Consider the following 14,295-nt stretch of genomic DNA (forward strand, 5'->3'; position numbering starts at 1 on the left):
GGCAACCTCAAAAAAATGCCCGGATGTGTCTGTCTTTTTACATATCTATGGGAACACTTTTAAATTAAATTAAATTAAATTAAATTAAATTAAATTAAATTAAATTAAATTAAATTAAATTAAATTAAATTAAATTAAATTAAATTAAATTAAATTAAATTAAATTAGCATATGATTTATTTGTTACCATAGTTATCGGTTAATGTCTTTCTGTAGCAAGTCAGATATCGAGAAAAAGCGTTAGAAAATACTTTCTATCTTTCTCACAAATATCGCTACACGTATTGGGATATTTGAAAGTTGCTTTATGTCAATACACATACTATTTACCTTTTTTTCCATTGCGTCGCATTGCGTCGTTGTCAAGTTATGGTACAGGGCATTTGATCTGACATAATGTCTTGTTTTTACTTATTTGGGAGACTATTTTTTTTCTATAATAATTATTATAATTTCGAGTTTTTAACAATGAAACAAATACGCCAATAATGCAGTTCGTGGCAATTTCATAGGTAGTTCTTTCTACATTCACCTGGGAGAAATATGCGAATTACCTAATTATTATGTATAAATCTGTAAATCATATACAAAATGTAACATTCTAAGTAGATGTACGGAGTAGTAAATAATTGTTATTAAATTAACCATACATACCAATATTAACACATAGTGAATTTAGAAAACTAAATTTCTACATTCGATGTTTTTGCTTTCTTTTGCTTTGAGATTTAATTAATAATTACTGCCAAACAATAATTGTATTAATATGCAAATGTTTCTGTTCCCTTACTTCCAGACTCCGACAGATCGCAGCCTACAGAGGGCGGTTCGTAATATGGACCTTGGCTGGTTCCTGCACTGCCTCAAGTGTCATGGCGCACCAAGACACAGGAGGCATGTAACTAGTAATAGATTCATCGTTCTGATTGATCCATCACACTTTCATTCCTTGCTCCCCTGACATCAGTGCTTACGCTCGTGGTCGTTTCAAGTTTATATATAGTGCAGAGGTTTTCTTGTAATTTCTTTATTTGTATAAATGTTTGTAAATTGTAATGACAGTTGAATCAAACCAGACATGCAACGAGCGCAGTGCGTAATTCCACATTTAAAAATGTTCTGATGTTATTCACTTGGCCAAAAGAAACTTCTCGTTTCAGTTTCAAAATAACTTGCGTTCACTGCGTGATCCCGCGTTAGGTGTGAAATTGAACGTAGAAACAGAACAACAGGGGTCATAGCATCGAAGTGACGTCAAAGTATTCTACAAACGCAAAACTATGTTTCTAGATTTGGTATTACCACGCTTAATAATGAGCTACATATTTGATGATGGTCAATGTCGAAGCCTAGTCATAATGTTTGACAAAATTGGTCATCAATCGCATGGCAATGTTCATTAGTTCATTATGTACAATCATGAAGCTATTGTCTCATGGTACAATGAAGAAAAACGAAAAGTACTCCATCATTAACAATATATGATTTTTTCAGCCTATGTCACCAGCCTAGATTTTGAGATATTGCATAATATCTCTGCCATAGGAAGCTGTGGTAAAATCGTTATAATAGTGTCATAATTGCGACTTTCCCCTAAAATACAACCATCAATTTCTCTAAAAAAAAAGCTGGTGACCCCCAACTTCTTTTAGGTCAATATCCTTTATATTGTCTTGGAGTACAATTTATTGCAAAATGAATAAATTCTGGGTTTTTAAATTTAAGATATGCATTTCTGTGAGAAAAAAAAAAGATAAATTCAAGTTCGAAATCAAATCATTCGTACCACGTCTTTCAAGCATTACACGCCATCTCACAGTAAACAGGAAACATAATCGAATGGAGAGATAGGGTTTGTTGTGTCAATAATATACAATTCAAATAATATAATTTCTCCATATCGAACTTGTTTTCTCATGTTTGCGTCAAGGTACTAGTATTTACTGCTCTACTTAGTTTTATTGTATACATTTTTCTCACATTAAATTTTTTCGGCTACACCAATAACCACCTTTACAGTACATTAATTTAAAGCGGGGGGTGGGGGTGGGGGTGGGGGGTGGGGTCGTCACCTAAGCGATGATAACAACAACTAAAAACGCTAAGGCTCATGGATAGACGCTTGTTTGTAAACATTGAGACGCTATGGCCATCTGACGCATGCGCAGGTGACGACTCCCCCCCCCGCTTTAAAATTAATAGAGAGTTTAAGATTTGCGTACGTAACGGGAACGTAACGTGATGTTCTAATTTCGTTTGCGTTACGTTCTCGGGTGTCAGAAAACGATTAAGTACAAGCGCCCATTACGGGAACGTAACTGAAACCAGAACCATGTCAATCCGTCTCATTGGGCAACAATAACTACCTAATAACATTTGTTATGTCATTTCTCATCCGGAATCTGAATTAGTAGTTAGTTCACAGACATTTGACAGAGCTCTCGCTATTTCCATCCACTCTGCTGAGGTCCCAGGCCTGTTTGCCGAATCCTCTTTCAGCAGATCAATATCATGCGTTTTTAGTGGGTATAAATGTCAGCTAAAATGCATCCAATATTTCTTATTTCATCATAAATATTCAAAAACACTCTAATATAAAACGTTTTATCAATGTCAATGAAAATTATTCAAAATTGACAGCGAGAAAAGCTCTCGGAAATCAACTACGAGTCAGTCACCTTGATCACGTTCAAAACGACTGCCGAACGACCAGGCAACCGATGACGTCATTGGTTCGCGCGGAGGTCATGCACAAAGCAGTGACGTATCCGTTCTCGTTCCGTTCTCGTATGCGCATCTTAATGTCTCTAATAACTTGAATTACTCTTCTTCGCAGCTTCCTTTTTTTGTAAATTCAAATATTTTTCAATATTTCCTGCTCAGATGAAAACTCAAACGATAGCATCTGGGCGTGGTTTTTACGGGTTTACTAGTTTGATGGCCGAGCGACTAAGAGTGCGTTCGCGGTCGCCACCTCGAAAAACCCTGGGCCTGCCCTGTATTCGTTCGACTGCTATGCAATTTTTTCAGTCCCTGCTTGCAGTGCCGGTAAGTTTGAGGAAAAGGTAGTTAACGTCGGAATCGTTGATAGGTAAAAAGTTGTTACAGAAATTTTCTCAAACAGAAAATGCCAATGGGTGAGGTTTTAAAATATAGAGTTTCGCTTGCAATGAAGCAATGAAATCACCCGACACTACTTCCCCGGATTACGTTCGCGTACACCACTTCCTTTGTAGGGAACCCTTTCGTTGCCACGGGTCTGTACTGCCACTCGGAACACCCCAAATCCACATGCTGCAGAATGAGTGGAGCGGAAATGAGAGCGCCGCCAATGTTAGGAGTGTGTCCCAAGGCAGCAAAACGAACGCGCTCCGAAAATCGCCCCTAGAACCAAAATCGCCCTAAGTTATACCATGGAGGTTATACACTCTCAGAACCACAAAAGGGACTGTGCTAGAACTAAAGAAATTCTAGGGCGATTTTGGATCTAGGGGCGATTTATGTCAAAACCACGAACCAAGCAACGTAAAGACTGCCTGTGTTTTTTGTCTGGCGCATACATTCAAACATGGCGGATCGATCGAACACAACGTCCCGCGCGCTTGTCCCGATAATCGAACGCGCATACGTCAGGCGGCTATGCAAACACATCGATTTATAACTGTTACGGTGAAACTTCACGGCAAAAATCGCAATGTTTTCAACCATACCGCTTGGGGGTGAGTTACTACGTAAATTACGTAAACATTCTGTAGCTAGATAATAATGATTTGTTTTAACAGATATGGCGGCGATAACTGGGTCAGCCTAGATCCATAGCAATGTATTGTTGACCTTTACTGTGGAGTAGTCTTGATATAAAATGGAATGTGTATAATTGAATACTATTTCATGTATTTGAAAAATGTATCTCTGTGCTTTCTCATTAGAAAATAATAATATCTTGGTTAATACACAGTGCGGTTCCCGCAGCGTCCTTGACTACATCAAGGAACGAGTTGACTTTTATTCACCTGATGAGGCCGGTGAGTTTTCAAAGGGTCGTATTATTTCTTTGGATATAATTCCGTTCATGTTAAATTTGAACGCCCCCAGTCAGAAGTTGAACATAACACAAGTATACGTTGGTCCACATCATTGGTATTGTTGATAATCATCGATGATTGTACATATACCACAAATGACAAAATACCTGTTTTGATTATTTGAACTTCTAAGCCCGCTGCACACTGGCCGCTGCACAATTTGGGCGTGATTTGGCAAAAGCGGGCGTGGTTTGCAAAATATGGGCGTGGTCATTTTTGTAACTCAATGTTTTCGTAATTCAATGTTCGTAACTCGATGTCCGTAACTTGAACAATTCAGCATCTCCTCAATCAGTCATAAACTCATCTAAACGCATCTGAGCGAAGATTTTGTATATACTCAATTTAGATGTGTCGGAGCGTGTAGAGTCGGGCAATGTGCAGCAGGCTTAACGAACTTGATTCATGTTTTAATTTATGTTATTCCAGCTAGATTGGATCTTGCTGATGAAGATGGGCAGTTAAAATTCATATCTTACCAGCATGCGATGCGGCCTGTGTGTGATTTAGTACAACCCCGGGCTGTTCTCATTCCGGTCAAAATTGAAAGTAAGTTCCATTCGACCTACAAGGCGTTTGTACACTATAGTGCAAATTGTAATCTCTTTTGAATTCAGGGTTAATGTCGTGTACTTGGACAAGTTAGAGTACAGTTTGCGTTTGGTCACTTGGTCTAGGCACACATAGATGATGTTGTTGATATGATTTTGTACATCGCTGAAATGTAGGATCGATAAATTTCCTGTTCATAGATGTATTGACCTAAAGTTTGTGTACTAGGCCATAAACGCTATTTTTCGCAATGTACGCTCACCGCAAGTGGCTTGCCAGGCTGTGACGGCTGTGACAGAGGCCCTGCCTGGCTGTGGTGTATACACACGCTCGGGCACCATGGACGATTTTAAGCTCACACCGAGGCTCACACCATATAGTGAACACGTAGGTGGTTAGCAGTGAGCAATTATGTGTGTACAGAGTCGGCGGCACGAAATTTTGCATGGGGGGGGGGGGGGATCTGCTCGCCCAACCCCACGACCTTACTAAAGGGGCTGGGGATATGTTCCCCCTTAAAAAATTGAATTCTAGACTCTCTGAAATGCTATTTCCTGCATTTTTAGGGGCAAATTGTGCTGACATAAATCCCCCCCCCAACATTTTTTCGAGGGGACGATCGCCTCTTACCTGTGCCGCCGCCACTGATGTACTTTGTGAGTCCAAACATGTGACGCTGTCACACAAGAATTTGCATCAGGCAGTCGCATTGCGTAAATGGTCGCACTCACGTAAGCATTTGCTAGGAACTTGTATACTCAGTACCAACCCCTCAACGCCTTCCTATCATATACATTATCCCCACATTGTTTCAGGAGACATGGAGACTTTTTGCTACAAGCCTTTCACTCCCCTTGTTGGTGATATGGAATTGAAACCCAAATTTCAAGGTGAGAGTTATATCAATCATTTTTTCTATAACCTCTTTCTTGTTATAATAATAATGATCATAATAATATAATAATGGTCAAAAATATCTTCTCAATCTGAGTATTAGAAGTGTTACATGATTAGTTGCAACTCATGCATCATGATGACCTATGACCTATCGTTGTGAAAAATGTATCACAATATTTTGTTTTTAAAGGGTCACTTATTTTAGTGGTAGCCAATTACCTTCATTTTCAGCAAAAAGGGAGAAAGGGGTTGTCCACAGACATGATTGTGACCATGGCATGACCTCCGATCACTGACAGTTGCTGTTACCCATTGAATAGCGCCAAACAGTGTCAGCATACTAGCATTAAGGTTGGCTGGTTCCTGCCTCAAGTGTCGTGACCTACCAAGCCACAAGAGGTCGGTAACTAGTAATGGATCCGGCATTCTGATTGGTCCATAACTTTTTCGTTGCTTGTTCTATTTCCCTTGGTTACCTGATGTCAGGGGTTTCCTTTTACTCTTGAATATAAAACTGTTTCTTTGTTATAAATTTGCACAGAAACAGTGAGAAATGCCAGAAACATCTCAAATATGTAAGTCTAAGAAGGCACCATGTTATGCATTTCATTACCTTAAAATAACAGAAATTATTCGACTTCCGGTAGCGAGACTAAATTTGCAGAGAGACAGCATGGAAAGAAGACGGCTAGAGATGGAAAAGATTAGATTAGAAGAAGAAAAGCAATGCCAATTAGAAACTCTCAAGGAGAAAAAAGAAGCCATGGAAAGTAAACCTGATAAACAAGAAAGTCAACGGGACAGATCAAACCTGGGCGGTAACCAAAATCTCAAATGCACTGGAAGTGCTTCACGACCCATTTCAAACAAAAATTATAAAAGACCTTGAAATTTAGTCAGCGATACACTGGTTGCAACTATACGAAGAATAACGTAACGTCCGCCAGGAGAGGTCATGTGATTTCAATACAATAGTTCATTTGTTTGTCTGTTTTTACTTATTTTATAGCGAAGATTAAAGGGTGGTCCTCGCACTGCGCATGTGTGACATTTATTTTGATAGGCATTGATTTTTCCACAATCCAATGCGCTCTTCTAATGGAAATCACAAGTATTAGGTTTTACACGGTGACCTTGGCCAGACTTGCACTAATTATCTCCGGTGACTCCTTCAATACCTTCCAATCTCCTAAAAATACCTAATTAATTAATTAAAGCTTGGTAACGTCTCAGTTTGTACTTGTTGATCTGCGCAACAGTCAAAGTCACCACCTTTGTTTATATAAGACCCATATATATCTCGCACATGTGTGGCGACTACTGCCCTTTATTTCAATATAGAAAGGGTTTCAATTTTAATTTCACTGTATGAAAAAAAATATTAAAAATTCATCACAATTGAAGATGGAAGTAAACCTAAAAAGTTGTTGTTCCACTCGTGTTTATGGGTTCTTGCAACATATACACACACCGTAGAAAATGCATGTCTTATGAATTGGGTTCCGTCCGTCCATTTTTCCTTCCGTCACATTATATAATACATGTTTATGAACCGATTTTTCTCAAACTTTGTTTGTAGTTGATACACGATAGTATACATAAGCCCTAGATTTCTGTTCAGATACCGTAATGACCCACTGGCAGCCATATTTAACATAATATGTGTAGATCATTATATCCAATATGTGCTGGCTGATTCATTTCAAACTTAGAATATGGGTGATATATGTCGGCATACTGAGGCACGTTTTTTGCACAATAATTTTGAATTGCGATGTACGTTTCACATTTTGCTTACATAGTAGACATTTAGAGACTCACAGATGTTAAATTGTCTGGCAGTCCAAGTCATTAGTGTCAGCATAGAACTAATATATGCACTTGATCACAAAGGAACATATAAATGCTGACATTTCATTTTTCATGCAAAGAACAAAGGGGGCTGTAACATTCTCAGCGGCTTGTTTACATAAAAATTTGAATTTACTGGTTAAGAATGATTTGGGCGTGCAGTACGTCATTTTGTGATCAGCGATTCAAAGATGGGATTGTTACAAAATAATTGTAAGGATTTGTTGTCAACTTGCACACACCCGACATGTGTTTTATTTGTTGTGTGGCATCTCAACCCGCCAAACAGATAACTAACGGTAAATACTTTTATAGTCTTCTATTCTCTCCATTGTTAAATTCACTGTTCCCCTGACCTATGTAATGAAGGTATTTGGAACAGTGAACCCGATGACGAATCGGTATACATGTATCGTTCAAATCTTGGCTCCATAGATACCCCAGCTTCCTCCGCCTGTTTTCTGTAGCGAAGGAGAGAGACACACTGAGCAAGCCAGCGTACTCCTTAGACTTGCATTCTACAAAACGTAGATGCATTTATATTTTCCGATACACATGTACATAAATGAACAAGACTGTGTCGGCTGTGATAGCTCCGCTGTTAGCAATGCACATTGCAATTAAAGAACAGAAGATATCATTAGAAATATGTATCAAAGCAATCGGACTTGCTGTTTTCAACCAGAATTCAAAAATATGACTTTTCACCAAAAATGACGAAAATATTCATCAAAATTAGAGAATTGAAGATATCATCATGAAATGAACAAATCTAAGAGAAGTCGCCCCAAGGTACATATACACCAAGTATCAAAGCATTCAGGCTTGTGGTTTTCAAGAAGAAGTTGAAAGAGTAAAACATTTACACGAACGACGCTGGACAATCACTCATGGTAATCTTCACTCGACAAAGTCGACAGCGGAGCTAAAAACTCGCAAAATTACATGTAATAGTGTTTTGGATGTTCTACACATACTGTAGAATACTTTATTTTCGCTGAAGGGATGTTTCTGTGAAAATAAAATCCAGCGAATATACTTTTTTTTCCTTTTTTCCTATATCAGTGAAAATAAATTCCACACAAAATACCCAACAAGCCTTTTCAGCGAAAATTAATTCCAGTGAAAATAAAGTATTCCACAGTACCATAATACAGCGAACATCATGGTTACTACACACCATATTACACACAGCAATCTGGTATCAGGCTTGATGTAATCATCTTTTATCAACAAAATAAATAAAAACAAGCAGCCTATCGGCTGAGATAGCTCCGCTGTTAGCAATGCACATTTCAATTAAAGAACTGAAGACATCATCAGAAAATGAACAATATGTATAGTATCAAAGCAATCGGACTTACAGTTTTTAACAAGAAGTCGAAAATATCACTTTCTACCAAAAATGACCAAAATATTCACCAAAATTAGAGAATTGAAGATATCATCACGAAATGAACAAATCTGAGAAAGGTCTACATGTCGTATCTATATATGTAATATCGAAGCAATTGAACTTTTGGTTTTTAACAAGAAGTCGAAAATATCACTTTTTACCAAATATGACAAAAATATTCACCAAAATTATAGAATCCAAGATATCATCACGAAATGAACAAATCTGAGAAAGGTCTACATGTAGTATCTAAATATGTAATATCAAAGCAATTGAACTATTGGTTTTTAACAAGAAGTCGAAAATATCACTTTATACCAAAAATTACAAAAATATTCACGAAAATTAGAGAATTGAAGACATCATCACAAAATGAACAAATCTGAGAGAGGTCCACATGTAGTACCTATATATGTAATATCAAAGCAATCGGACTTGTGGTTTTTAACAAGAAGTCGAAAATATCACTTTTTACCAAAAATTACAAAAATATTCACCAAAATTAGAGAATTGAAGATATCATCACAAAATGAACAAATCTGAGAGAGGTCCACATGTACCGGTAGTACCTATATATGTAGTATCAAAGCAATTGGACTTGCGGTTTTTAACAAGAAGTCGAAAATATCACTTTTTACCAAAAATGATAAAAATATTCACCAAAATTAGAGAATTAAAGATATCATTACAAAATGAACAATTCTGAGAGAGGTCCACATGTAGTACCTATATATGTAATATCAAAGCAATTGCACTTGCGGTTTTTAACAAGAAGTCGAAAATATCACTTTTTACCAAAAATGACAAAAATATTCACCAAAATTAGAGAATTAAAGATATCATTACAAAATCAACAAATCTGAGAGAGGTCCACATGTAGTACCTATATATGTAATATCAAAGCAATTGCACTTGCGGTTTTTAACAAGAAGTCGAAAATATCACTTTTTACCAAAAATGACAAAAATATTCACCAAAATTAGAGAATTAAAGATATCATTACAAAATGAACAAATCTGAGAGAGGTCCACATGTAGTACCTATATATGTAATATCAAAGCAATCAGACTATTGGTTTTTAACAAGAAGTCGAAAATATCACTTTTTACCAAAAATTACAAAAATATTCACCAAAATTAGAGAATTGAAGATATCATTACAAAATGAACAAATCTGAGAGAGGTCCACATGTACCGGTAGTACCTATATATGTAGTATCAAAGCAATTGGACTTGCGGTTTTTAACAAGAAGTCGAAAATATCACTTTTTACCAAAAATGATAAAAATATTCACCAAAATTAGAGAATTAAAGATATCATTACAAAATGAACAATTCTGAGAGAGGTCCACATGTAGTACCTATATATGTAATATCAAAGCAAATGCACTTGCGGTTTTTAACAAGAAGTCGAAAATATCACTTTTTACCAAAAATGACAAAAATATTCACCAAAATTAGAGAATTAAAGATATCATTACAAAATCAACAAATCTGAGAGAGGTCCACATGTAGTACCTATATATGTAATATCAAAGCAATTGAACTTTTGGTTTTTAACAAGAAGTCGAAAATATCACTTTTTACCAAATATGACAAAAATATTCACCAAAATTATAGAATCCAAGATATCATCACGAAATGAACAAATCTGAGAAAGGTCTACATGTAGTATCTAAATATGTAATATCAAAGCAATTGAACTTTTGGTTTTTAACAAGAAGTCGAAAATATCACTTTATACCAAAAATTACAAAAATATTCACGAAAATTAGAGAATTGAAGACATCATCACAAAATGAACAAATCTGAGAGAGGTCCACATGTAGTACCTATATATGTAATATCAAAGCAATCGGACTTGTGGTTTTTAACAAGAAGTCGAAAATATCACTTTTTACCAAAAATTACAAAAATATTCACCAAAATTAGAGAATTGAAGATATCATCACAAAATGAACAAATCTGAGAGAGGTCCACATGTACCGGTAGTACCTATATATGTAGTATCAAAGCAATTGGACTTGCGGTTTTTAACAAGAAGTCGAAAATATCACTTTTTACCAAAAATGATAAAAATATTCACCAAAATTAGAGAATTAAAGATATCATTACAAAATGAACAATTCTGAGAGAGGTCCACATGTAGTACCTATATATGTAATATCAAAGCAATTGCACTTGCGGTTTTCAACATGAAGTCGAAAATATCACTTTTTACCAAAAATATTCACCAAAATTAGAGAATTAAAGATATCATTACAAAATCAACAAATCTGAGAGAGGTCCACATGTAGTACCTATATATGTAATATCAAAGCAATTGCACTTGCGGTTTTTAACAAGAAGTCGAAAATATCACTTTTTACCAAAAATGACAAAAATATTCACCAAAATTAGAGAATTAAAGATATCATTACAAAATGAACAAATCTGAGAGAGGTCCACATGTAGTACCTATATATGTAATATCAAAGCAATTGCACTTGCGGTTTTTAACAAGAAGTTGAAAATATCACTTTTTACCAAAAATGACAAAAATATTCACCAAAATTAGAGAATTGAAGATATCAACATGAAATTAACAAACCTAAGAGAGGTCTACCCAAGGTACATATACACCAAGTATCAAAGCATTCAGGCTTGTAGTTTTCAAGAAGAAGTCGAAAAAGTAAAACATTGACACGGACGACGACGACGACGGACAATCACTCATATGATAAGCTCCGCTCGACAAAGTCGACAGCGGAGCTAATAAAAAGTACTAAATAACAGCGAGAAACGTTGACAAAGACACTGATGTTTCGCTAGCTTCACCCTAGTCTGGTCTAACACTAATTACATGCATAACGTTCGCTGATTGTGTCCATCCCAATCCTGATCTTCATGCCATTGCCTCATCTGTTGATGGTTCAGAAGACTCCTGCCAATGTTTTCAGGCCCACTTCGTTTATTCCACCTTAGAACGAGGATATGCACTTTGCATGGATTTACCGCAGACATGCAAAACTACAATGCAGCTTCACTCTCAACACTTTCCACAAAAGAGCACACATTTGAGAACAGCGTCATCCACCGGGGGATTTTAGTCGTGTATGACGGATGAACAGCATATGATGAGTGTACATAATATTATGTTTAATACTAACTTGTTCCCTCCATAGCATGAATGCAAAAGGGGCATAACAAATATGCGAACATAGAAGATTCACTCGAAAATTAGCCCCCATAGTTGCAGCCTGACTATTATTTCAAAACTATCACACCCGTTTATCTAAACATACTTCAATGCAAACAGATGCTCAAAATAAAGTGAATGTATTTTGACCATAGACATTACATAGTATTTGCACTAATAAAGCAAATATGCATACACCACAACCCAAAACACATCAGAACAAAGATTACAAAAAACAAATGCCCCAAAAACTTTTTTTTTTTCTTGAAAAAAAACAACTTTTTATTCTGTTTACATTAACCTCAACCTGTCCCACCAACCAATGTAAATGAGTACAATAATAAAACAAATATTGTAGCATACAATATTTCTGCAGAAAAGATAATTGTTATTCTAACATACTGTAGAATATTTTATTTTAGCTGTATTTAATTTTTACTGAAAACCATGTTTTGTATGGAATTTATTTTTACTGATTTTTGACAAGTTGAATGTAAAACAGGAAAAAAATGAATATTCGCTGGATTTTATTTTCACTGATTCATCCCGCCGGGCAAAAATTATATTCCAAGTAATTAAAGTATTCTACAGTAATTCAGTTTTGCTAATATACTATATACCGGTAATTAGTTGTGAATCCAGGGCAGTGGTTGCCCTGACCATGATTATTCAAATTTAACAAAATAATAAACAACAAATTTGCCCTGTGTGTATCTAAATGGTTACCCCTAGAATGGAACCATTATCGACAACAACATCGCTGTAACCTCTGCCCTTCAACTGCATATCTTTTCATTTATTTATTCTACCAGTAAAAATGAAACTTGAGTAAAAATATATCATTCTACAGTAAATTATAAAAGAAATACATTAACAGACAATTATCTACAAAACGCATGGTTACACAGTACAGTATGAGTATTATTTGGATGTTTGAAACTAGTTTTCAAAATAGCACAAATACATAGAAATAACAACTGACAATAGAGAATGTTAAAACATACAGCTGGGTATAAAATGCTATGTAGCTGACAGAAAAGTCACAACACTATCTTGGCATGCACACAATAGACTGAAAGGGATGGATGTATTGTTTGAAAAAAAACATTTAAGTATTTATGTCCAGTGCTCCGAGCACAGTGCACATAAAGTTAATTTGCATATCACATGATGGTTAATTTGCATATGAATATCATAATTGTGTTTCAATAACATAACCAGCATCTCAATACCAATTCTTGAAAACTAACAGCATGACAACATCACTATAATTAAAATCTAACACTACTACATAAAGACATGCAAGGAATGCAAAGAATGGAAACACAAAACAGATACCTCTTTTGAATGAACAATCTCTTGTTTTTTTCATCTGCTAAAAATTTTAAGAATTTTAAGCCAAATTGAAGAATATAAATCATGTTCGTCCTAATTTCATTATTATCAAAAATGAAGAGAACCACAATTACAGTCACTGGACAACTTTTTAGGATGTTTGATTTCGAAATTGAATAGAAAACTGTGAAAATGTTCATTTTCACATTGGTTTCTATGGAGAGATTTATTTCTTTTTATCTCAATATTTTCCTTGAGAATGAAAAAGTTGTATATTATTAATATGAATACACGTACTAATATTGTTAAAAATTTGTTTGAAAAGTTGACATACAATTTAGTGAGTTTCTAGTATGTTAAATATTTTTCAGTTATATACAAATCAAAGTTATCTCCCATAATGCATTGCGTATATGTGCAGCAATAAAAACACAGGAATGCAAAATTTGAATTTAGCTCCGACTTTGAGGATGTGAAACAGTGAAATCCATTTTCAAATGAGTCAAATATCTGTTTATAAGTACCAATGATTTTATGCATACTGGAATATAAAAATTCACAAAACATGAAACACAAAAAGTTGAGGCTTAAGCAATTTGTTTTAAGTCAATTTTTTCTGTACATTTTATGCTGTGTAACTGTGAGCCTAAATGACCTTTCTTGTACCAAACAAACATGGATGGAATCAAGTATTAAGATGCTCGTGACATGCATATGCAAACAGAACTTGTACAACCTACTAAATGGCTACTGTAAAATACTTTATTTTATTATTTTAGCTGGAATAAATTTGTCACTGTTTTGTATGAAGTTTATTTTCACTGACTTTTGATGAGTTGAATGTAAAATATAGGAAAAAAGGTATATTTACTGGATTATATTTTCACTGATTTATCCTTCCAGTGAAAATATTGAAAATAAATTAATTTACAGTAATTGCTTGATAAAAAGTTTGTTTTCCAGCTATTTGCATGCTATTAATAAACAAATATGCCATATCAC

General features: G+C 35.2%; 1 protein-coding gene across 1 annotated transcript; it reads left to right on the forward strand.

Moving 5' to 3' along the window:
* The first annotated feature begins 3,355 nt into the window (after nucleotides 1–3,355).
* On the forward strand, nucleotides 3,356–6,957 carry LOC100374686 (uncharacterized protein CXorf65-like). The gene is made up of 5 exons (XM_002736484.4): nucleotides 3,356–3,719; nucleotides 3,930–4,025; nucleotides 4,515–4,634; nucleotides 5,453–5,527; nucleotides 6,182–6,957. Exons 1-5 carry the CDS (start codon nucleotides 3,695–3,697, stop codon nucleotides 6,421–6,423), a joined length of 558 nt encoding a protein of 185 aa, XP_002736530.1. The 5' UTR covers nucleotides 3,356–3,694; the 3' UTR covers nucleotides 6,424–6,957.
* The last annotated feature ends 7,338 nt before the right edge of the window (nucleotides 6,958–14,295 follow it).

This window comes from Saccoglossus kowalevskii, chromosome 9 (genome assembly GCF_978046115.1).
Source record: "Saccoglossus kowalevskii chromosome 9, keSacKowa6.1, whole genome shotgun sequence".
Taxonomy (NCBI): Eukaryota; Metazoa; Hemichordata; class Enteropneusta; family Harrimaniidae; genus Saccoglossus; species Saccoglossus kowalevskii.